This window comes from Ixodes scapularis, unplaced genomic scaffold (genome assembly GCF_016920785.2).
Source record: "Ixodes scapularis isolate PalLabHiFi unplaced genomic scaffold, ASM1692078v2 PGA_scaffold0__279_contigs__length_252992795, whole genome shotgun sequence".
Classification (NCBI taxonomy): Eukaryota; Metazoa; Arthropoda; class Arachnida; order Ixodida; family Ixodidae; genus Ixodes; species Ixodes scapularis.
In genome coordinates this window covers 14,134,825-14,160,417 of record NW_024609835.1, presented here as the reverse complement: position 1 = coordinate 14,160,417, position 25,593 = coordinate 14,134,825, and the positions used below count along the sequence as shown (strand labels likewise).

Here is a 25,593-nt window from a genome sequence, read left to right as displayed (position 1 = left end):
TTTTTCTTGTTTTAACTTTCTACCTCAAAGTTCTACAAAAAGTTTGACATAAGTTCAGCTGTTGCGAAGATGCGCGTAAATTAACTGACGTCGAGGGGGAACCGTGCGCCAGCCATTTTAACGAACACACTAAATAATTAAAAGTTGAAATGTCAGCTTTTATGTTGTGCCACGGCCGGACTGGAAGCGGCGCTCTCTTTTTCTTCTTACGGCCTTTGCATTCGCCCGGGAGTCTATGGCATTTTTTCTCCGTATGTAGTTCACTTGCTTGCAGCCGGGGGCGCAACCACCTCAACCCACTTCACGCCACTCGGAGAGTCCCTTCGAGCTGCTTTGCGCTGGTGTTCGAGCTTCCTAGGTTGTTGTTTTGGCAAAGGTTTATTGAACTTCGCTCCGATTTAAGTCGCTCTACTGACAGGCAGTGTCGTCAGCAAACTGCGTTCCTCTGTGACATGGACGGGACCTCTGTACTTGTCTGTACAGTCACGCAAAGCGCTTGGCTGGTTTAATCTGCAACAAGTTCCTCAGAATACTTCTGATTAACCATGCAAAAACGGTCACGGACAGAAACCAAAAGTCAGCAGGATATGTGCACAAGCCCTCAAGGAAGCACTTTAGGCTGTAATATGCACTGTGCGAAAATTGTACAGACTACTACACCCTCGTCTAGAGAAGCTGACCGCCTTCATGTGCGGCCGACCGTTTTGAAGGTTCTACGAAGAGGGCGAACCTCGAAATTCGAACCTCAGATACGCTCACGCAGAGACGCAAGTTTTCCTCTATTTGTTGGTTTTGTCGCTGGGTTTGTGTGAGAGTGTCTATCGAATAGGGTGTCAGGAGACTACCCAATCAACCTTTTGCTACGGAGTCACGTGTATTTTTAGTAAAGTCAAAACATTCAACTGATCAGAACTCAAACTGAAACATGTGCACGGAGGTTCGGAGGAGAGAGTTGCCGGAAGTCACGTGACTATCGCTTCCTACCCAGTTTTTCTCGTTCCTCCGTTTCTCGGGCGTGTTAGGCAGACGACGACGACGAGAACGTTGCCTGAACCGCCTGTTGTGCGACTGTTTCGTACTTATATCCCTTCCACTCGCTGTTCTGCGCTTGAAGATCGATCGGCCGGTACCACGAACGGCAGATCTCAAGTAGCGGACCCACGTCCTTCGCAATATTGGTTCGTCGTGCGGCGCCATCGCGTCGTCCAGCCCGCCGCACGTCGCCATATTGACAATGACGTGCACATGTACCTCCTGTGTTCTGTGCAACATTGTTTTTCTCGATCAACCCACTTACAGTTTTTTGGAAATCACGAAAATTGGGGTTTATAATTTTTTTTTAATTTTTAATGTTGAATTTATGCTTAGATGACCCACTTCTCTGAATATATTTGGCACGCATCAGTTTGAACGGCACGCGACCATAGAAAAAAGGGTCAGCGCCTGGAACCGGCCAATTTTCGGCCGGCGTTTTTCTGACAGAAAGAACACGAATTATAAGCCACAAATTGTATTCTGAATATAGGTGGGTTCTCATAAGTCATGTTCAGATAAAAACATCGGCATGCATAAGTACCCTGTCAGTGTTCCTTTAAAGTTTAGGCAAGTCTGGCCGGCGAGGGTAATACCACTCGCTGGTATATCTCTAGGGAAGGCCCAGATTTATATTTATTTTTATTTTTTCAGGTAAAATAAGGACGTCTCAGAGGGCGTACGTAAAAAAGCTGCGTTTACCTCTGAAAAAATTTAATCATCTTTGGCAATAGCCCAACTTCACCTGAATGTACCCTAGCAGTTATAAGAAAATACCGATGCTAAAACAATAAACTACCATTGGAAAAAAAAAAAACTTCACCTGAGTGTAGCCCTAGTAGTTGGAAGGAGATACCAAAGCTCCCAAACTTATCGTTCTGGAATGAACATTGAACTGCGAAAACCACATTCTGACTAGGATAGTACGCCATTATAGACGCTTTGCAGCAGCTGTGCATGGACGCCGCCATAACTGACCTTCAGTTTTTGTTTCCTCTTATTCCGTTTATTTCACTTTATCATTACCATAGCAGGCCAGGTTATTAGATTCAACTGTGTCCTTTTCTAAAGCATCGGCCTTTGTAGAGGATCTTCAACTACCGTTTCAGTTGCTCGGCATCTCGGTAAGACAAGAGAAGGTCAGCAATGGCGGCTGTAATTTGGCGCGTGTGTAAAGCGTCTATACAACAAAATCAGGCGCAGTGGCCTTTTTTGGCTGCGGTCTCTCTCAGATGACTCCACTATCGACTCCATACCGTCGTCTGCTTCTGTGTTCAGATCTGCAAATTGCCGGCAACAACTATAAAAAAAGATATGGCAAATGCCTATGTGCTTGACGGGTTCATAAGAACGTTGCACTCAAGTAGCTCGGTGACTTAATTGTACGGGGATCTGTTGAGATAGGGTGGGGGGGGGGGGGGGGGGGGGGGAGGTCGGTCAATAAGAACAACACTCGCAATTCAGACTAGCGGGGAACTTCGGTTTTGCCATAAGCTCAGCCCGAATATTAATTCGTCGTTGTAGGCGATCGTGCGCTCTTCGCGATGTCCTTGACCTTCGTTTGGCTTCTTTTCCCAGCCATGCTCTCTGCTCTGTCCAAACAAGCTTCCTAGAATAAACGTCTCCAGCAAACCTCCAACATCCTCCTCCAAACACTGAGCCCCAACCCCCGCCCCGCTTTCGACATCGCCTAAACAACGCGGGAACTGTATCTTTCCCATCAACTCGGGGTTACTATAGGAAGAAAGAGAGTGAGAGAGAGATAGGGACCATCGACTAAACGCTCCCAACTTGAGCAACCCGTGGCTTTCGAGTCCGATATTGAAGGGTACGCCAGCCGCTACTCTATAGTGACTCGCAAATATTGCCCGAATACGGGGGGGGGGGGGGGGGGGGTAGATAAGGGCGATATTGTGTAAACGTTCCCCGGAAAAAAATAACATATTCAACAAACATTTACGCTCTTTGCGCTGTCAGGAAGAAAAAAACTATAACATGTTCTCATCATTTAAGTCATCAGACGAGTGGCCTGGCAGAAGGACAAGGGGAGGTTTAGATGTGGTGTTTCCTAATCAGCTCGTCTGCATGGCTTCGCTTCTTGGGAAACATGTTATCGCTGCTGTTCACACGAGGTAACAAAATCCTTACTTCGTCACATAAAGGAAAAGAAAAAGCAAACGAGTTACGAGTAACGCGTAATTGTTAACGAGGCACGCACCGCTTGTACATCCGAGAGGCTCCTCTAAGATTGAACAAAACAAGGCCTGGGACTCGCCTGTGTCGTCCGCAAAGGAGTAAATAAAGCGGGCGCGTTATTGAGAGGGACGGTGCTGTTAGCAGCGGCAGCCAAAAGGCACGCGGTGGGACAAGCTGTAAGCGTCCCGGCCAGAATTGTCCGAGATTGGGTATAGGAATGGCAGACGAAGCGGAGCTTCAAGTGCCTCGGACACTTCCAGGAACTTCAGAAACGTCAGGAACTTGATTGCAACGAAGACGTCCGTCGAAGAAAAAAAAAGTTCGTATATCGAAGAAAGCTTTGCAGGATTCACTGGAAAGAATAGTTAGTGGACGGCCCTTGCTGCGTTTCATTATTCGGCTGAATACAATTTCACTTACCCAGGTGGAAATCAAAAGAGAGTTCTCTAAAAACGTTTCCTCTCTCGAAGTGCATACACCTGATTGGAAACTCTCGGACGTTACAGCATGTGATTCGTAATCCTTGTTCTGAGCTTGCGCATTACCACACTACTGCGGAGACACCGCACATGGTTCCGCAGCCCGGTGACTGGGCATTTCTTGCCCGAGTGACAAGCGCTGGCAAGTTGTTTGGCGCGTCTGCTGTGTCTCGTCGAGCTGTAACATATTCCTCTCTTCAGATGGGTCGGAGATCCGGTAACGATGTCTGCTGTACGTGCATCATCTTTACGGTGGAATCGATTGGCTGCACCTCCACGTACTTGTAGTACCAATGGTATGTGCTTCTGTGTATTCGGATCAAACAGTACGAAGGAAGCAACCCGCGTCAGAGTCCAATAGCCACACGGTCATGCGGTGACAGGGGCGTACATCTTCGTTTACTGGCTGGGACTGCATAACTATCGGGGAACGATAGCATGCGCCTTCGTGATCGGTTGATCTTATCGAGGGACGACGAATGAAAGAGTCGATCGTGGCGCGGCATACATCTCTTCTGATTGTTGAATACCTAAAAGCGTCAGTCTGTGACTAGCACTTGTCACCTCATTCCCATTGGGCAGAGAATCAGATGGTTGCGTCTTGCCTTGTACAAGGCGAAATCAGTCATGGACTTTCGAATGTCGTCGTAATTAACCCAGGCTCGTCCTCAATGGCCACAGCAGTGACAGGCAGCGGTAAAGTCACTCCCGAGGTAGCTTATTCAGCGGTAAACACATTAATGGTCCCTAACCTAGCGGTGTTGTCGGGGTCATTAGATTCAACTTCTTTTTGCGTACTGCACATAAAATAAAACGTAAGTTTGAAGACTCTTATTAGGTTGAGAGGTAATTGTGCACGGGTGTTTACAAATAAATGCGCGTTTGTCTACACCGGGTGTTGACAGTGCGCGTGTTTAGAAACCAGATACGCGACATCTGATCCCTCTGTGCATGCGCTGCGGCGTCAGCGGCGCCACCGCTTGAAGCGTGACGTCACAGGCGTGCCTTCAATCGTACAGTGAGGTAAAATAATTACGCATTACTCAAGAAAGAATTTACCTCGAGATGACGAATTTGCACGAGCGTCACAATAGATTTTGGCAAACAAGTCAAGCAACGCTTATAATCTATAACGAAAGCGATAGATCGAGAAAGCTACCCCAAAATAAGTGTATCGCAGTTGAACTCGCAAAACAAAACAAAAGCCAAGAACAAAACGAAGCAAAACTTCGGTTCGATTTCCGCCTGTTCACTTCATGTCAAGAAACGCTTAAATTCGCGTGTTTGCGATTCAATTCGTCGATACAAAAAAGAACACGGAATAAAAAACACTAGCAGACTTATTTCGAAATCGACGTTGGCGTAAAATCGAAGTCAGTCGCAGCTCGCTCAGGTCATTCCGCCACTGCCGTGACAAGAGAAACCGAGGAGGAGGCTCGCGGGCAACACTGGGGAGGCTGAAACGGGAGAAGTTAACTTGGCTCAGCACGCGTATTTTTGACCCCCCCAACTTCTGCTTTCCCCATTCCCATCTCAGTGGGAGACGCCTTACACTCCTTTATTTTCATTTTTTTAACTCGGTGTGCATTGTCTGTTTTTGTTCTTATTTATTTTCAGATCCTTTTTTTGCTGGGGAGTTCTCCCTCCCCAACTCCCCAACTCGCCAAACGGCTGCTGCTAGGAGGCGTGCCTCCCGATTTCAACTTTAGAGGGACCTGGGCGCGAAAACAACAGTCAGCAATGCGCCCGTACGACACTTGGCAAAGGAAATAGCGACCTTTCCCAAAGCAGGAACTTTCCACCTCGTTTTCTTCTGTTTTTGTTTTTGTTTCGTTTTTTTTCAGCCATTTTCTTTTCAATTTGATTTTTTAATCGCGCTCAAAATCTCTTTCTGCTTCCAGTTTTTTCTTCGTTGCTTTTTTTAGTAGAGACCACGTCATTTGGAGCCCCAAAAAGAAAAAAAAAAACTAAAGCAAATCTCAGCAAATCGCTTTCTACGTCATGCATTGAGAGAAATGTAGTTGTTTTGTTTTCTGTTCATTTGTGCCCTTTTATCTCTTCTTTTGTTTTTAAAAGTAGCTGCTTTGAAGAGCCCAAAATAGCGAGTTCCTCCCATTACCTGAACACGACCATTCCGATGTGCAGTGCAGTTCCGACTTGGGAACATTTCAGTGGCGTTGCCGAACGAAACAATCTGTTAGCGAGCGAATGGTTCCGTCCAAGAGAGTAGGATGTACGTTTTATTTAGTTTTCTAATGTTCCGCATTGTGCTATAAATAGAAATGTGAGCAAGAAAAGCTTGCAAGTGGGTATAACGCATTGGGAGTTTCGCAGTTTAGGAAAATACATATATGCACGTATCTGTCCCTGTGTCTTAACATAATTACGAAAAAAAACCGAACCCACAAAAAAGTATTTCGACGAGTGTGTTTACGTGCTCTCTCTTGAGAACGAACGTAGAACATAAAAAGGGAACGATGACGGACATGTGCGGGTTTCCAGTTTTGACATAGCGAGCTTTAAAGAGATACTACAACGAAATTTCGGCGCTCATTTTTTTGGTTTCTATGTGTTCAAAAGAGCAGTATCACATGGAACATACCAATATCTTGTTAAAAAAAGTCTCGAAAAGGAATTTTAAAACGAATTAAACGATTAGCAAACAGCACCTGGTGGATGTAGCTAGCGCCTCGTTTGTTATGCTCGTCTAGGAACCTTGACAGTTAGTGACGGAGGTTGTCTCGTCTCCGGCCACGACGAGAGAAGGGGGGAAGGAGGAACTCCCCTCTTCCCGAGAATCCCTTTTGTGTGTCGCAGAAGTCGCTATTGTCCCCTTAGAAGATTATAGAAGATTAACCCGTCACTCAAAATTCGTACAAAAGCAGCCGCTTCGGTGGCTGGAACGACTAGGCCATCCTCTTTACGTCAGCCTCGCCGTAGCTTTGCTCGTCTTGAGACGACCTAGGTCACTATTGCGTTGGATGTCACGTGCTCTAAGCTGGGCCTTCTCCGAGCTCTTGCCAGAGTGGGCCGTTTATAACGAAAAATACAGCCACCGGGATCAAAATACAAACGTGCGATTGTCATTTACGGATATTCTGGATCATATTCAACCTATTTTTAAACACGAAGGGAATATTTCAAATTTCGTTGAAGTATCCCTTTAAAGGCGGACCAGCAGAAATATTCTTCCGCCTGGCGGAAAGTCCTCCTCGCCCTCTTTCTTTCTTGTATTGTAGCACGGCGAGGCGAGGGGAAAGGTCCCCTTTTGCGTCGGCTTCTTCTGAGAGGATAAGCCGAGAAAATCCCCATTTTGAGCGACGGGCGATGGGTGCGGCAGCAGCGACCTCGTGACTTAGAGGTAGCTTCAGATCCTATCGCGTAATCTGCCCCATTTTTTGGCGCTCACCAAGCCTAGCTTCTCGGGTGTAGGTTTTACTGAGCTGCAATCACCGAATTTCAGCTGTCGAAGGTCTTTGGTTTAGCCTGTGGCAAAATAAACACATACTTGAGAGCTGCGATATGCATCCCCGCACCCATTGAAGGAACGTGTCATGGATATTTTTGGTTCATCAAGGAGCTCAAAAGACATGCGCGAGAAGTGGTGACTTGAATATGTAAGGATGACTTACATCTTCACAAAACATTCCATCTTTAAAAAAACGGCTTATCACGCTCAAACCTGCCTCAAATTGGGATCGATGGAAAAGAAAACGATGCACCAGGCGCGGGAATCTTCTAGAAGTTCTATGTTTTCTAGCAGCGAGCACAAATTATTGGAGAACTTTAGCAGACTATGTTTTCAGGCCACATATATTTAGCGGAAGCTCGCGCTGCCACTTCGATGCATTCTCTGAAGCACGCGCCTGAAGTGGCAGCGGGCCTTTGAAAACGATTTACTAAAATGCCCTGTTGTGTGCCTAACTCGCGGAACATGATGGCCAGCAAAATGTATGAAATTCATATTTACACATTCCCAACAACCACCTGTGGTGAGAGGGCATCAAGGGTGGATGTCAATTTTAGAAAGTTTTAGTGGGTCACTTTTAGCCACTTAGATAACCGTACGGTCCGTACCCCAGAACGAAATGTAAGCTAGATTCGCTCTTTACATTCTTTATCGAGTGTGGCTATGAAGCGGAAAAGACAATATTAAAACCCTTTTTGGCGAGTCCAACGTGTCGTGTTATGGTTCAACGTTGCTTGTATCGGTACCATAGCACGGGCCGCCACTTCGAAGTATTTGTGTGTCTCAAAGAAACTAAAGCAAAAGCAGACAATTTTTTTTAACGTGACACAGAATTGTATTTAGCATGGTAAAAAACTTTTAGGTACCCTACGCCACGCAGTTAGCACAAACAAACAATCGCCGGTGTTTCCCACTTTTTTCTTTCTTGTTAGAACTGAATGATGTTTAGGAAACTGTTAATGCGAGTATCCCAGCTAAGCGGTAGAGTTTAGTGCGAGTCGATACATTGCTGGGGAAAATAGCAAAAAGCGCCGATGTCGTGTTTGCGCTAACAGTGTCGCGTAATGTACGCATACCGCTGCACAATCAATGCTAACGGAGTGAATCAGTAAATTTAGTGGCCCCCAAAGAAGTGGTGTTATTTTGTTTTATTTTTATGGTTGAAAAGTTGTTATTTTTAAACAAGCGATTCGGTAAAAAGAGTGCTTCCGTTGGGCACCAACTTACGAGGCATCAATTTGTTCTACACTAAATTCTGCATGGCCCTTGCGTAAAAATGTCAATATTGTGTTCGTGCTAGCTGTGTCACGCACAGTAAGAAGACCAGTTCATTGCTCGAACATTTAAACAAGGCCTTTCTTACGTTTTCTTACGCCAAATAGGCGTTTTGCGAGTACGCTCCATTACTGGTGGTTCATAAAATAACCTACGTTGTTTATTTAGAGGAAGGAAGTGGTGGTGAGGGGGGGGGGGGGGGGGGCGGATTGAATGCAAAAGACGACTCAGGGAACCTCGAACTTTGTAAATATTTCGCTCAACCTATAATCCTGAGCTAATTAAATCACTTTTGCTTTGACTGTTTTAGAACTTGTTAACAGTCGCGCTAAAGGCCAAGATGAGCGAAAAGTCAGATGCCAATGTTTATTTGAGCAAGAAGCTTATATATGCGAGATAGAACTGAAAAAAGCGTACGAGTGTAACCGTAGCTATCTCCGACCAAGCCTGAACCTCACTTTTTCGCCATTTTATAGAAATTCGTTTTATCGAATGAACGGACATTTCATCGAACGCCGTTTCATCGAATCGCTAAGGGCCGTTTCATCGAATTTCTCTGTTATGGCTCTGTACCGAGTTTAGGGGCATAACAGTGCTTTATAGATGTTTCACCTTGCATTTGTTAAGACTAAGGTAGTCACTTGTGAAATTGTTTTGAAGGTGGTGTCAAATTACTAAAGATAAAAGCAATTGGCATAAAAAGAAATAAAAACAATTGGGTATGCGACTTACTGAAAATCTTTACTCATATACATATATGACTGAAACCACGACGCTGCAAATAAAGGGCAGACACTTAGAACACTTTTAAGTGTCCGTGCTTTCTGTTTTTGCCTCATTTTTAATTGTTTTATGTGACATGGAGAGGGGTCATTGTTTCATGGAGGCTTCTTCTCGAAGCAGGAAATGTTCACGATGGAACTTATCTCGTCACTGCACCCAGTGATATAAAAACAGAAACAAAAGAAAAAAAAAAGAGAGAATTAGATGAAGTTGTGCATAAAAATTAAAGTAAATTCCTAAATATTACACACTGTAACGTTGTTCGATGAAAAGGCGTTCGAGGAAACGGCTTCTTTGAAACGGCGTTCGATGAAACGGTGTTCGACGAAACGGTGTTCGACGAAACGGCTTCGATGAAACGGCTTTGATGAAACGGCGTTCGATGAAATGTACGGACGCACTTATAGCGGTACGCGTGTATTACGTGGCACTTTTAGCCCGAACGCGACATGGCGCTATTTACTACATAATTTATTTCTAAAAAACAAAATTAGAAAGTCCAGCAATAGTTTGTCCGTGCTGTGTGGCAGTATACCTAAAATGTGTTTGCAAAGACAAATTACAAACGCGTATCATGTTAAAAAAAATCGGCTACATTTGATTTATTTTTTTTTTTTATTTTTAATGCCTCAATAAAACTTTAAAGTGGCAGCACGTTCTATAGCACCGATTTAAGCAACGTTGAATTATAACACCAGACGCTTCGATAGCTGCACTCGATCAAGAATGCTCACAGAAAGGTTATAGCTTATATATTGTCCTAGGGTGCGGTTATCCAAGAGCTAAAGACGATCCACTAAAACTTTTTAGTATCGACACACACCATTGCTGTCTTCTCACCTCATGTGGTTGCTGGGATGCGTAAATATAAATATCACGTACATTCGTTGGCCATCATATTGTGTAAGTTACGAACATAATATTTGTGCTCGTTGCTAGACAACAAAGACCTTCTAAAAGATGCCCGCGCCTGGTACATCGCTTTCTTTTCCATCAATCTTAATTTGAGGCAGTTTTGAGCGCGATAAGCCGTTTTTTTTAAGATGGAATGTTTTGTAAAGATGTAAGTCATCCTTACATATTTAAGTCACCACTTCTCGCGTACGTGTGTTGAGCTCCTTGATCAACCGAGAATATCTATGAAACGTTCCTTCAATGGGTGCGGCGATGCATCGCAGCTCTCAAGTATGTGTTTATTTTGCCACGGGCAAAACCAAAGACCTTCGACAGCTGAAATTCGGTGAGTGCGCGGGCGCAGCCTTGCAGCTCCGCAAAAACCTACACCCGAGGGGCTAGGCTTGGTGAGCGCCGAAAAATGGGGCAGATTACGCGATAGGATCTGAAGCTACCTGTAAGTCACGAGGTCGCTGCTGCCGCACCCATCGCCCGTCACTCAGCATGGAGATTTTCTCGGCTTATCCTCTCAGAAGAAGCCGACGCAAAAGGGGACCTTTCCCCTCGCCTCGCCGTGCTACAATACACGAAAGAAAGAGGGCGAGGAGGAATTTCCGCCAGGCGGAAGAATATTTCTGCTGGTCCGCCTTTTAAGCATACGTAAAGGCATAGCGCACGCAGAGAAATAGCGTTGTCTCGTGGCGACGACGCTTTATCTTCGCGTACGCAAAGCTTTTGCGTACGCTATTCTAAAACTCACTGTTTATATCACACCAGACAAAGCTCCAGCAAAGGCAGCTTCTGGATTCGAACCTCCTATTAGTCTTTCGGACGTTATAAGCTTTCTTAGAACACCTAGCCGGAAATTTATCAAACACAAGAGTTGTTGGTGTCCTTACACGCCCACAATCTGTGCACCTATCATGACACAACTGAGGCGCTATCGTTTACCAGTGGAGACGCCGTCTATGTAATAGATTTGTGAGGTTAGTCACTTAATGAGTTCGCCAATCTTTTTTTTTTTTTTTATAAATATACTTGTGACGCCATCATAGATGAGTTTCGCGTATTTTAAAAGTCCTATAGATATGCGCATAACTAATTTCGTTCCATATAAAATTGAAGTGATTAAGCGCAAGCACTCAGAGTTGCACACGGACATCTTCGTGCTATTCAAAGTTAAAGCGACTGGTTCAAATATAAACACACAAAACAATGTTACTGTAAAGTTTATATAAACGACCGCAGTTTTGTTGTTATTGCTTCACTAAAGAGGGATTCCCGAGGTCGTCTCCCCGGCAAAGTGTCGGTCCACAGAAATCGTCTATTGCATTATCTATACAAAAATTTATTACGGAGATATTGGAAGGAAAAATTTGTTAACAGTTTGATTGAACACTATATATTTGGTTGTGCCCTTGATAATGAACAGCTGTAAACAGCACCGTTGATCCAACTTTCCCGGTGTTTACCGGTCTAGTTCTTATAGAAAAAGGCATCTGTAATTTACTTATTATTATTGATTTTGGAAGTTTAACTGAGCCGGATTTAGTCTTAAACGCTTTCTTGGTGCGTAATCTAGAATGAAGGTGAAGGGTGCGGATAAATACTTGTTAATAGTCATTAACAAATCCTTAAAGTAAAGTTTTCTTCTCAGCACCTGGCCATGTTCTGTTTTACAGCCAGCACCACCCCCTTGGCATAACTCGCGAAACAAACTGGTGTATACCAACATACAGCCATAGCTGTTAATCAGAAATGCTCTAGCCTTCGTCCAACCTGAGCATGGACAAAGCGCAAAGGCTACAAGCGCGAGAGAGTAGCTTTGACTGGTGCTCCCGCTGCATGAGCGCTCCTGCAGCCGAGGCGCGTTTGTTAACACGAGGCGAGGGTAACAAGCCTCTCAATATTTATTTTCATATTCCTTCCCAGGAAGCCACTATTCCAAGGGAGTAGCCGTCGCTTGTCTACTTTCAGCTAAAGAAAAACAAGGTAAGTTGTCCGGCCCGGCGGTAATCTAAAACGACGTTCGCGTCATCTCTCGCTTCGGGAGATTAGGCGCCATGTGCACACTCGGGAGCATTGTGCTCATTCGAGCCCATCCTTAAGAGCGTCCAAGGTCACTCGCAATGCGATGCACATCCGCCTTCAAAGCTGCTCTCAGCCTCTCTTACGAAACGCCAAATGCTATTTTTTAGAGCTCTCTGAAAGGCGTGCTAATCGCCGGCTGACGGCGACGGTTAAGCCGAGTAGACAGAGTTGATTTGCGTGGCGTCACGTCGAAGTAATGTATGGAAAAACTTCATACCTATTCCTATCTGAGTCCTCGCTACCCCGAAGATCCATGCCTGACCTTCGGCTTGTATATGGAAGACACAGTGAGAGCCAGCGTAACGCGTTACTTGTAGCTTGTTCCTTCTTCGGTAATCAGGTAACTATCTGCGTTCAATTTTGTTGTGCAGAAAGAAAACGAGAAACACGATTGACTTACTTGTCCGCAGATTTTTTTAACTTTTTTTTATTATTTTAATTTACGTGCTGCCGTCGCCGCGGCAGCTTCCGCAACAGCAATCTTCACCGCGAAACGTATGCGGTGAGCGCTGCGTGCTTCGCGTTGTTATCAGGAGCGTATTATTACCAATTATCTAGTTCGGATGCTGGTTTTGTGCTTGTACTTTATCGAAACGAATGCTGTGCTGTACTTCGTATGCGTGATATGCTCTTTTCGCTTCAATCGCTGAAGGTTTTCTTTTTCGCGAGGACGACGAAATGAAAACATTCCAGAAATCCTACCTGTGAGTGATATACAGCATCGCTGTAAAAACGGTGCCAACGTTTACGAAGTTTCATAGGCATCGCCGCACATAGTGCCGTGAGCGTCAAATTTGTACAAACGCTTCACCTAATGGTCGCTCGTAACCCTGAGAACAAAACGAAAGATAACGGAGTTTGTTTGGTTAACCTTTAAGCAGTTTGCTCTACTCTCATATGGTATCTGTGTTTCCCGACTTTCCATCGACCACATGCTACTACAAAGTTTTAAAAAAAGCAGCGCTTTACTTTTGAGATAGTTTCTTTTTTAGTAACAAAGTACGTAAAGAGTAACGCACTTTGTGATTATATGATAAAGTATTAGGAACGGTACTCGGTTGCGTTTTGTACCTCGTACATGGCTCAGTACGACTAAGTAGAGCACACCTACATTGGCTTAGGCCACTGTCAAACGTTTGTACGTCTATCGCATGGGGATCGATTCCGACTCATATCCGAACTGGTAGTTATTAACGTAAAGTATATCCCTAAGGTTTTCCCCTCCGCACCCTACGCGAAAAAGTATCACGACAAAACTCAGGTTCAACCGCTAGATTTATCAGGAGGTAAGCACGTGCGGCAGCTATACTCCGTTCACGCCTAAGCTGAGAGAGCGGTGGAGGCTACGTCCTCGTTAGACCAGCCATGCGCTTCTCTTTCGCCACGTCATCACGCTCCCGCCCTTACCCACGCGCAGAGAGCCCGGTCAGGTGATAAGAGGGCGGCGGCTGACTGGTTCGGCGGGCACGCAGCTGCCACTGCAGTTTCAGCTTGGTCATGAACGGAGTATAGCACCTAAAACTCCCTGCGCGACCAGAAGCCGTTCTGCTTGGAGAATTGAAGCAAATTTCAATACCACCTATAGAAGGGAAGGCCTACGCCTTTCCTCCCAGAACGTCATGATCCACGCAGCGCCACCTAGCTGGCATCAGCATCGCCGCCTGGGCGTCTCGCAGCGTCTCGCAACAAGCGCGACGCTTGCATGCTGCGACACAAAGACGGACGCTCCTGCCGCCATGCGTTGACTCTATAGATTCAGCAGGTTTGCCACTTGGGGCAGGTAGAAGATTTCCTAACAAAGACGTCATGTGCAGGCCATGTCTTTAGGTACTAAAACTTCAACGCTCCACGCGGGTTCTCTTTTATTTATTCAAAATTGTTTTCCTCGTGTCTTTTTATGAATAAATACCAGAAAGTGTTTCATGCCATTTCTATTAGAATATTTCGCTACATCGATTGCTTATTTTAATTTAGCTATACTGATTTTCTTTCTACATTTCTAAGCTAAAGCACTCTGCTGCTATGAAAGTGCACCGAAGACGAATCAAAATGACGACCTCTGCTTCTCTTCATTTTTTTTGCTTTCATTCTTGAGCGGAAATAATTCAATATTAAGTGTTTGATTGATGGCACTCGACTACTAAAAAAGTCTACATAAGTGGCGCATTCCTCCGTGCTTCTTACTATACTTCATTTCAACTTACGTCCCGACGCAGCCGACGCTACGAGCTGATGGGACCAATCAGACCACTTCTAAAGCGACCATCATAGTGTTCGTCACAATTTTTACGTGCTATCGCATTTCTGAACCAATCATGAACAGAAAAAGCCTAGTGACGTGACTTTTAACGCTGCCTGATCGGTACCATTACCTCGTAGCGTCGACTGGCACGACGGCGCAGTGTGTTCGAAAGAACGTGGCGAAGATACCATGGGGCAATATCTATGCAGAAGCTTCCTCGAGTACAAGGGAACAGAAACAAAACAAAACAAAAACACTGACCAGTGAGGCTCATGTCGAAGGACTCGGCGTCAATCTTCCTCAAGTCCTGGACAGTCCTCCAGGTAAGCGTGACCAGCTGGTTCTGCGACAGGTCCACGGTCACAAGGTTGGGAGCTCCCATGAACATGTGCGCCGGCAGGACGCGGAGCCGGTTGAACGAGAGGTACACGATGGTCAGGTGCGGCAGACCGTCGAACGCCAGCGGATCGACCTCGGAGATCTCGTTGTACTTGAGGTCAAGCTCCACCAGGGACGACAAGCCGCCGAAGACCCGGGCTTCCAACCTCTTCAGCTTGTTTCGAAACATGTCGAGCCTGAGGACCCGCGACAGGCCCTTGAAGCTGCGCTCGGTGAGGGCCTCGATGGAGTTGTCGCTGAGGTCTAGCTCTTTAACCTTGCCGAGGCCCGCGAAGGCGAAGTCCTTTATGACCGTCATCTTGTTCCGCTCCAGGAACAAGTGCGTCAGAGACGGTAGGTGAGACAGGGCTCTCGGAGGCATCTTCTTTAGCTTGTTGTCCGCCAGTTCCAGCTTCTTGAGGCGAGGCAGATGCGAGATGCAGTCCGTCTCCAGTTCCGTTATCTCGTTGGAGTCGAGGGACAGCACGGCCAGTTTCGTCAGGTTGTAGAAGGCGTGTGTCTTCAAAACACCCAACTCCGCCTGGGAGAACTTAAGACGCTCCAAGACCGGAGCATGTGGCAGGACGTCGGAAGGTACAAACTTTAAGTGATGGTCCTCACTGAGCGAACTGAACACAATCGAGACGATGGACGGCTGCTTCGCGAGGGCCTTGAAGACGATGTCGTCTTCGTCAATGTCTTTCACCACGTAGCAAGTCACTTCGGTCGCGTCATCAGTGATATCGTCCGTGTCGCAGCGGCAGTATAGCGCTTGGTCGATGAGATTGCAGAGGTTGGGCACGAGGTCCTCGGCTTCTGACGCTCCCGCTTGGAATGTTGCCGTGAGGGAGATTAGGAAGAACGTGATATACCTAAACCAAAAGAAAAGCGGAGAATCTGTGAGCTTAACGTAATTATCCAATAAACTCGATAAGTAAAACTGGGGATACAGTACAGTTTATAAAGTACCGCAGAATTAATGATGATTCCTTGTTTAGATCAGTTTCGAGTGCATTTTATTCATGTGGTATTTTAGATATAAATGTATATACGCTCTCAGAAGTCCCTGAGCTTACGCTTCCCCACAATGCTCTCGAAACACAAGAGCTATCGATCAACGCGCCAAAGGTCATCGAAACAATTTCGGTCAGTGACGCGTCTTTGTTTTTACCAATTAATGACCGCACAATCCACATATACGGCTCTGGCTTCGGGGCGCTCGGGACACGCGTGTGGTAAATACCGAGTGCTTACAGCACCTCCCGCTAAATGATCATGTTGGTCGATGACGTAATCAATCGGTGGTGACAAGCTCCCTTCCCTCGACGCCCTTCACCATTTCCACTTGGTGGAGCAAACATTGGGAGGAGGCGAGTCTCTCCTCGCCTCGTCGCAACACTCCTCACCGGTGTTCGCTCCTCTAAAGGGGAAAGCTTAGCGGGAGGAGCTTGCCCTGCTTTTCTTAACTCGCAACAGGGTATGGTGCCGTCTGCTGCATACGTCTGCTGGTGTTTTGATCGCATAGCGCACTAGTGCACACCAAGGAGCTTCCGAAAGGAAAGAGTACGGTTGACGTTCGGATCTGCCCCTAACAATTTATTCAAAGAAACTTCGAAGTTTTTCGAATCATCTGTTGTCGATGGGCTGTCACTTCGACACAAAATTCCTGTGAAGCCCTATCACATGTTTTGTTCGAACGTACCGAGAATGAACACGTACCCAAACACATTCCCTGCAAAGTTCAGACACGATTGAAATTTTATTTATCTCTGTCGCGCCAGTTTCATTCTCTATCATATGTTCAAATTGTTTTTGTATTATATTTTATCGGGGAAAAGTATACTGCACGTAAAGAAGAGTTTCACGATTGTGAAAACAATTTAGCATAAATGTGCCTTTGAAACTTCCATCCCTCCACCCACACGTCATTCCATATCTCGAGTAAGTTCGTGTTCTACTGCGTCAGCCTCATTTTATTATTTGCAATAAAAACTGTCTTGTCTTTTTAACTTTTCCCGGGGGCCTTTCTGACGGCAGCCAAACGCCGCTTTCGCGGGCATGAATGTCGAGGAATGCAGTCTCTACTGACAAGAAGACAGCTTCTTTGAGACGTCATACTGGCTTTGTTCCAAACCTCGTAAAGATTTATCAAACCCCTCTTCGGCGAGCCGGGGCAGTTTTCTAAACCTTCCAAATTTTTCTTCAAGCTGGGCCCCGTACCGCCTTCGCTAAATGGATCAGCGACGCCGTAAATCTTGCCGCGATGAAAAGGAGGCGCATCGCGAGATGCGAAGGATGAGGTAAAACTATTCGTTTACGACCGATACATAAATTAGGCGTCACGCTATAAAGTGCACACAGTAATCTTGTTATACAAGTCAGACGCACGAGCAACTGCTTTCTCATAAATTGCGACCTTCGTTACCAAAAGGAAGATACTTTCGAAGTTTGTCGCATCTATATACGACAACTACCCCTACCGCATCTGTGCCTGAAGCGTTGAAGCCTACATACGCACAAGAGGCGTCCAAGGTTATTTGGCTCTCCACTGGTGAAGCGCTATAAATGTTTCCTCTCTGAAAGGCCGACCAGGGAATCTCTCAATCTCTCATCCGTAAATTAAATGACTAATCTCGTCTTTCAAAAATATTCCCTCAAATATTGACCGGTATGTTATTGTTATCAGTCATTATTAGAATTTACTAATACTCCGGGAGTTAGCAGATTGTTCCATTAAGTCCGCAAACGATACCCGATAATAATACTGTCGCGAAGCCGTGCTTGCGCGCGTGTTTAATTCACCTTTGTATTTTTTTTTCTCCCGGGTTTTCGAGTTCTTTTTTGGCCGATGCTGGTCGTCTCTTCGGCACGGCGCATAGTTTCTACCGGAGTCTGGAGGCCCCAAATGGGGGTGAGAGTGGGGAGGCCCCGGCGAACGTGAACGCTGTAACGGTACGCTCATTATATAGAGCCCCACGTCGGAGGTGTTTTGTCTTGTACATCTCTGCTTTTGAGATCTCCACTTGGGGGGTAGTTTTAGTTTTTCTCTGTTCGTGTGATCTTGGCTTCGAATGTCATTTGCATAGTTTATAGCCACTTTTGAGAACTTTGATCAATAGTTTATTGTCTTGCGTGTGCTTTTGATTTCGGGATGCCCATGTTTGCTTTGTAGTACGAGCCCTTCCATTAGTGCTAAGAAAACAATTGGTTGCCTAGATGGCCCCTGAATACTGCTAAAGTCGATATAAGCAGCCGCTAAGCTTCCCATCGTCACTGTGACAGCGGAGGCCAACCTGCACGTCCGACCACCTTTGGTAGTAGAGTCTTCAGCCCGCTAACTCACAAGCTTGCGACCCCTTACGGCCGTGGAGGAGTTCGGTTTGCCCGCCTTTGTGTGGATTCCTGTTTGTATTGTAGGGCTTATTGTCCGATTGTCTATTGTCGAAAATAATTCCTAGAGAAGGGGAACAACAGGGGCAAAGGACAAGCACAAATCTCTAAACACAGTTACGTGACTGGCGCGCGGGCAAAACATTCCGCCTGGTCCGGGTATCGAATCCGGGGCCTCCCAAATCAAGCGGAGCTCTCTACCAAGTGAGCTAACCAGGGATTACATGTCAGCAGAGCAAACAGGTTTTACCAGCTGCCACCAGTCTAACACGAACAAGGGTGAAATGCTTGCATTTTAGGCCTTGAGTTTTAACAGAAGTTTTCTAGGCATTTTTTTAATAGGCAGATATATTTGTATCAAAGAGATTCAATTAAGTAAAAAAAGGAAACCGTTCAAGTTTTCTTCGTTACAATAAGGTGCGTGGGAAAGGGGGCCAGAGGAGTATGAGGTATCGTTATCGGAATTATCGGGACGATGTACTAAAACTTCCTCATGCTAATAAACGAAGCGTATCATCGAGCACTCGTTTTTCTTTCTTTCTTTGTCAACAATCTTTGGGAGCCAGATTTTAGTACTTACTATAAAGCGCCGTTCACACTCTTGCGACCGAGTACGACTGAGAGAGACGAGACCGGTTTTTAAAGGGGTTATGACACGAAAATTAAACATATAGATTATTCTTGAAATGGAATGCTCATAGGCTACTTAGTATATACACCAAGTTACGAAATTTTTAGAGCTCTGATAATTGCGATATTCAATTTACGAATTTTTATAAATTTCATCTGGCGACCAGGCAACACTGCTCAAGTTAGTCACACCATGGTGTCCATAAACCACGTGACCATGAACACTCTCTCATTCTAGGCGCCCCCATGATCGCCCAAGCTCTTCTCGTCGCGGTACGAACAAAACCGCTCAAACAGCTCGGTAAACTGAAAGCTATTCTCGCTCTCGCCCTCCGGCCGGTTGATCTTCCAGCCTGCATGCGCCTGCGAGACATTCCCGGACGACGGTGACCACGGCGAACTCCTCGTCGCTGGAACTCGTCGCCAGCGGGTCGCAGTCAAAATGAACAGCTTCCAACATCTCTTGATTACAATCACTCTCATCGCTGCTGCGATCAATGTCGAACACTTCGACAAGGCGATCGATGCCGTAGACGTAATCGTCACAGACCGGATGCTGGAAACGTGGAAGGTAAACGAGGAAGCTGAGGCTCGATACGCCAAGAGAGCCAAGTCTGTGAGTGCGTGCAATTAGACACCACGCTGGAGGCTGGCTACGTCATCAGCCTCCAGGTCCGCCCGGATCTGCCCCTCCGAGGGGCCCGCATATAAATCGATTTATCCACGGAACTATCGCGCCTTTTTCAAAACAAATTTAGCAGGATTATAGGAACATACAATGGGTCCTAGCAGTATAGTTATGTAATATTTTATTTTTGGCGTGTCATAACCCCTTTAAGCCTCTTGCGGCTTCTTAGGACCAGCTCCGCTGCAGCGCGGAGCAGGTCCTAAGAGATCGCAAGAGGCTTAAAAACCGGTCTCGTCTATCTCAGTCGTACTCGGTTGCAAGAGTGTGAACGGGCCTTTACTCGCGCATATATATATAAAAAAAATAGTAGGATACGAATCCCCTGCCTTAATTTTTAAACATGACGTGCACTTGACGTCCTCACGCTGCGCTAACGGTCATTCTGGATCATTCCTACTTGCCCTTGTTGACAAAAACAAATGCATTGCTGCGAAACATGTGCTGCGGCATGGCAGTGGATGTGACGCTATTGCGAGCCATGTATAGTTGCTTCTGTCAAGCGAATTGTCGGAAGGGCGGAGATCAGTCGCACTGTCCTGCTCTAAACGAGCGTCGAAGTGCCGCAGTCGACATCCGAAATCGGCGTCTTGCGGGCAGTCATGTTCGACTCGATGACGGCAGGGCAGAGGCTGTCCCCTGATACAGGGCAGCCCTTGCGCCGCATAGGGCGGAAACCAGAGCGAGCAAAGGGAACATATGGTTGCCAAAGAAATATGTTTCAAGGTGGGAAACAAGTTGCTCACAAACCAGTCATTATGAGACTGGTTGCAACGGTGCCCAGTCGCTATAATTATTTAGTACAAAATACGAGTAAGCATAATTTTATAGGCGTTCACGTCGACGATTAAAACCAGAATAATATTCTTTTCCACAGCAATACAATTAAATTTAAAAAAGCCCAGTGCAAATTACGAGATTAATCTATGGAACCAGCAACTCTGAAAAAATAGGCTTAAAACAAATCTCAAACAAGATTTATAAAAACAGTACATACGTAACGAAAAGCCAAAGCCGTATTTTGATCATATGGTCACTTTGTCCGCGTTCATCGTTGATTTTTAGGAGGGATTGGTCAATATAAATAACATTATGGGTTCACCCTAAGACTAACTTCGAGGAGCGTGTGTCTCGAACTTACGAGCGTGGACGTGGCCCTCTCCACGAGCCGCGTCTCTTTTGCGATGGCTGCATAGCCGGTATAAATGGTGCAAGTGCGCTGTCCATGTCAACATTTCACATGTCCTGTCTCATGAAGTAGGAGATTACTTAGTCCCATTTTTCTTTCTTTCTTTCTCTTATACATTAGAAAGGAAAGTAAACCCGAAAGCGCAGAATTATTGCATTGACATAATCACGGTATTTCGATAGTCAAGAACATAAGCAGTACACAGTGAAGCGTTTCTTATTCGTGTCAAACAAAATTCTGAAAATGTTGACCCGCACATTTCGCAAGACACAGCCAACCGATAATTAGCTTAGCCCTTTCTTCAGCTTCATAAGTAGAACCTTAATCGCCTGGAGCGAAAAACGAAAAAATTAATAATAGTAATGGGGAATAATATCTCACAATCGAATTTTTTAGTTTGTAGTATAGGTGGGACACCTATACTACAAACTAAAAAATTCGAGAGCTAGGTTCTGAGGTATAATTCTCCTGTGTTACGCATATACATTTTACCGGTGACCGCCGATTGTAAAACCTGTGGCTCAGTTTTTTAACCGGGTTCAAAATCAGCGCAGAGAGCGTAGCCTTCCTCCGCTTGACTCTCTGCGACGACTTCCTAGTAGTCCTTACTCCAACCTCGTTCCGAGGCCTTCGCTTCTCACGTGCACAAATATCCGTGAGCGTCTACACGACGTCGCTGATTACTGGAGCAGAGATGTCCGTGGGCGACATCTCCATCACGGCTTAACGATTCGACCGCACACACTCTCCAAGATAGCGATTTCCTGACGCTCATATGTGCAATTGGTTACACAAAACGTAGTAAAACCGTGGGATTATAAAAAAACGGCGGGTTGGTTGTGGCCAATATCGGAAGTTGAGAAGACGGTCCTTGGAAAAGGTCAAGATTGTAAAGATGACGCACAAGGCACGCTGGTTAACTTTTCACACTATTTTATGTATATAATATAATTAGAACCCGAGAAGATACTTATACAGAGCCAGTGCAAAGGCGAGCTGGGGAAGTTTAGCACGATGAGTTTAATCCGAGACTGGAAAAGGAGGAGAAAAACGTTTTACAGTAGTAGAACAAGAAACAGGAACAGACCGTCCCTATAGAGGCGTGCCTGCCCGTATTTGTTTTTTCTACCACTGTAGAAACATTTTCCTCCTTCTGCCCCAGTCTCGGGTTAAAAACATCATGGTAAGCTATTTAGCCCTGCGTTGTCATTTCAGTTTCAAAACATGACCTTTCTATGAAAGTCTTTCAGTAATGCAAAAATGAGTAAAAATAATAGATAGCGATCGAGCGAGCCTATGTTTTCTTAGTGCATTGGTTACCGCATTTTATACGTCAAGCTATGACTTCTAGAATATTAGCCATTACTTTGCTAGTTCTGCAACGTTCCGCTGCTTCCGTTGTACTAGCTGCCTCAGCCTTCCACTCATGAGGGAACATTGCATGCTTTTTAATTAAAAGTTTACCTTAGGATTCCATCACAATTATGGTAAAGAAGCATCTTACACTTATAATAAGATTAAAAAATATTAAACACTTAAGTATTGTATCGTGGCCCATTTGTATAAGGAATTAAAGTGAACTGGCATTAGTCAGTGTTTTAAGTGCCCTGTCAGTCCGATTATCTCTAACAGAAAAAAAAGCAAGCTATTCATTGTAATCCTTAGGAAAAAGGCAATGTGCACAAATATGTCAACTGTTCTGACACTAAAGAAACCGGAAGCATAATAATTACATATTTCAATTAATCCTAGATGTTGGCCATCCTCACGAGCGAGGGAAAGCCGTAACCTAACGGAACAGCACTGCACTGTGCAATCAGGGCCGGCCCTACAGCATCATGGCACCCTGGGCGAACCCTGGCCAGGGCACCCTCCCCCCCCGCCCTTTTTTATACGCCCCTATCTACTAGGTACGACATCACGTTGTTAGTAAACATGTGAGTAGTGACCACATTCTAAAAACGAACCGTGTTAAAATAAATCAAACAGCTAAAACGAAAATAAAATGGATGGAGGCGGCGGCGCCCTCTTTTTGATGGCGCCCTGGGCGACCGCCCCGGCCCACTGTGCAGCACACAAAGCCCGCACGCGGAACTCCTCGCACTACTCGTTCTTGCGGAGAAAGATAAATTCAGCGATGCAAACTGGGCGCTGCAAAAAGTACGTACACAGCATTAAAACAACAATGGCAGCTGGTCTGATATTGGGCAGGTTTGTATAGGGGTATACACCAGACGCCATATTGGTGGTCGTTGTTTGCAGCGCAGGCTCAGACCTAGCTCACGCTTGTTGCCTCCCTACGACAAAGGTTCCAATTGGGGCGCAATACTGGCTAAACGCGCGTAACCGTGCATTCCTCCCAATCAAGATAGTTGTTCTTTGTAGACGATAAATGGGCATAGTTCAGAGCACCCGCTGATAACAATTTTCAACGATACGGCGCCCCGTGAATACCCCCGATAGCTGATTGGCACTAACTTAATTACTATCTGTCCCAGTTTGTACGCGCCTAACTAGATGTGCATAACCGTGACAACTTAATGACAAGAGCTAATGCGTTAACGTAGACGAAAACGAGGCAGACATGTACAAATTACTCAAAAAAGGTAGTTAAGTTAAGTTATTGAGTATCGACGCCAAAAGTAATTGGAGCAGAGTAGAAATTACACATTTGTAATAGTAATTGAGTAAACTACTAACTACTGTAAAAAAGTAACGAGTTACTTTGAAGTTACTTTCGAAGTTACTTTTTATATTTTGTGGTAACAAAATGAACTGCAGTTTTCATCAGTGAAAAACCCTGTGAGCCTAAAATGAAGGCAGTCATTTTATGGCTTGCGTTTTCACCAATATAGTTTATTCGCGCGCAGAAGCAATTGACTTTTAAAGTACTTGATAGGAGAGTTTTTCCCTTTTTCTGCTAAAGACGTCCCCAGCCAAGCTAAAAACGAGGTTCCACCGACGCGCTGGATGGAACGGCAGCGTTGAATTTGAGAAACAGGCAGCACGGGGTCGGGTAAGGGAGTGTCGGCATCTTACGTGTCCATGACGAAACATGTGAGGTTTGCCTCGATTAGAGGGTCTTTTATAACAAACTGTCCTCCTTTTTTTTTCTTTGGCAATTTGAGATTGTTATGACCTGGTCCCTCTTTACTCCCACGACGTTCGGAGAGTACGCTGAGCGAGTGCACCTGACCGTCAAGGGTTAAAGTCTCGCGCCACGACGATGAGATTATCCGGGCGACTGCGCGTCTCGTCGCAGTGCTAGTGCTATGCTACTAAAGCTACTGAAAAAAATTGTCTTGGTTTAACTAGGGAGCCTTCATGTGCGCTTGGCTAGGGTGATGCCATCCTTTGTAATACCACTCGCCGACAAACCAGCAGCCATTTTGTTCCTCGGCGAAAATCCGCGGGGCTTATAACCCTTCCGGAAACAAGCACCTTATCTCAGAAGTTCGGAGCAGCGTTGTGGAACCCACGGAGGGAGGATTAGCATTTTCCCCCTCGGATGGGATTACCGATGGACACAAAGGCCATTTTCCGGCGCACGGGGAAACAATGAGAGGAACAAAATGGCGGCGGACGAGGGTGTGGGAAAGGGAAACAGGCAGTTGGCATCACCCTATGCGAAGCGCACATGAAGGCACCCTAGGTTTAACAGAAGATGAAACGAAGTACACTTCGCCGCTGACGCCGGGTCCAACAAAAGGATCTCCCAAGGGTGAGTCGCAGTCCTCGCCGGCGACTACGGTATCCTGACGCGTCTGACAAGTAAATCGTTTTTAACAAACAGTAGGTTTCCCTGGCGTGGAAGGTCGAAAGGACGCGAGGGATTACGTGAACAAGCATCGTCGCTCGTACAGTTGCTGCTGGAAGCGAATACGTGCTCCCATGAACGGATTATCCGTGTCTGAGTTTGTGCGCGGGGGAGCCCGGCTTTGTAAGGGAGTATGCGCTGACAACGAGGCGACCATGGGAACAAGCGCCCAGCTGCGAGGTCATTCCAGTGGCGTCTCCCGTGGAACCCCCAAACCGCTTGAGGCAGAACTCACTAAAGGCAGACAGCATGAAAACAACATCAACCCTTAAATGTAAACATTTTCGACGGACATCCGTCTGGTTAGGAATGATTAATAAATCTTCAACTTAGAAACTCTAACCAAGCTTTATTAAAAAGCAAAAATCCCGACGTTTCGGAACCAACTCGGTCCCTTGATCACGGGTGACTGTTTTTGTCCCGCGGAACGGCCTGCCCACGAACCCGAACACCCCCGGGTGTTTTCCGGATTATCCCTCTTAACCCCGAAACGTAGCTGCTGGGAAGGGTCCCCGTCGACCGGTTTATGTTGCCACGTGTGCATTGAATGTGCCACGACTCCAACAGGAGGCGCCTCCGCCAGTTTTTCTCCGTTCCGAGGATGGAGCTGTTGTCAAGGTCGATGGAGTGGTTCGTCTTCTCGACGTGTTCGGCCAGCGCGCTCCCCTCCACATTTTTCTTCGCGATGTCGTAGCGGTGGCGCCGCAGGCGCTCTGGATAGTTTTTCGTTTCCCCAACGTACGACGCGGGGCAGTCACCGCAGGGAATTTTATAAACCAGTCCCTGTGCCCTCTCCCTCGGGGGGCGATCCTTTGGCAGGGGGAGAAGGCCGCCGATGGTCGAGACTGGCCTGTGTGATACCGCTATGCCGTACTGTCGCAGTACTCGGGCGAGAACCTCGCTTGTGCCCTTGATGTAGGGTACACACACGCGGGTGGAGGGAGGGGGGGCGTCCCAAGTAAAGGCCCGAGGCCTTTACTTGGGTCTCATTTGCCGGAACGGTTCAGCGCCGGCCTTTTATGGCCTGCCGAAGGTGCACAAGC

General features: G+C 46.1%; 1 protein-coding gene across 1 annotated transcript in view; it reads right to left on the bottom strand.

The window, feature by feature from the left end:
- LOC120846903 (connectin-like) overlaps positions 1–25,593 on the bottom strand; it is a 105,572-nt gene that overhangs the window by 28,135 nt on the left and 51,844 nt on the right. Inside the window, exon 2 of the mRNA XM_040218812.3 lies at positions 14,723–15,711. Within this exon, the coding sequence (XP_040074746.1) occupies positions 14,723–15,711 (989 nt within the window). The remainder of the gene's footprint in view (positions 1–14,722; positions 15,712–25,593) is intronic.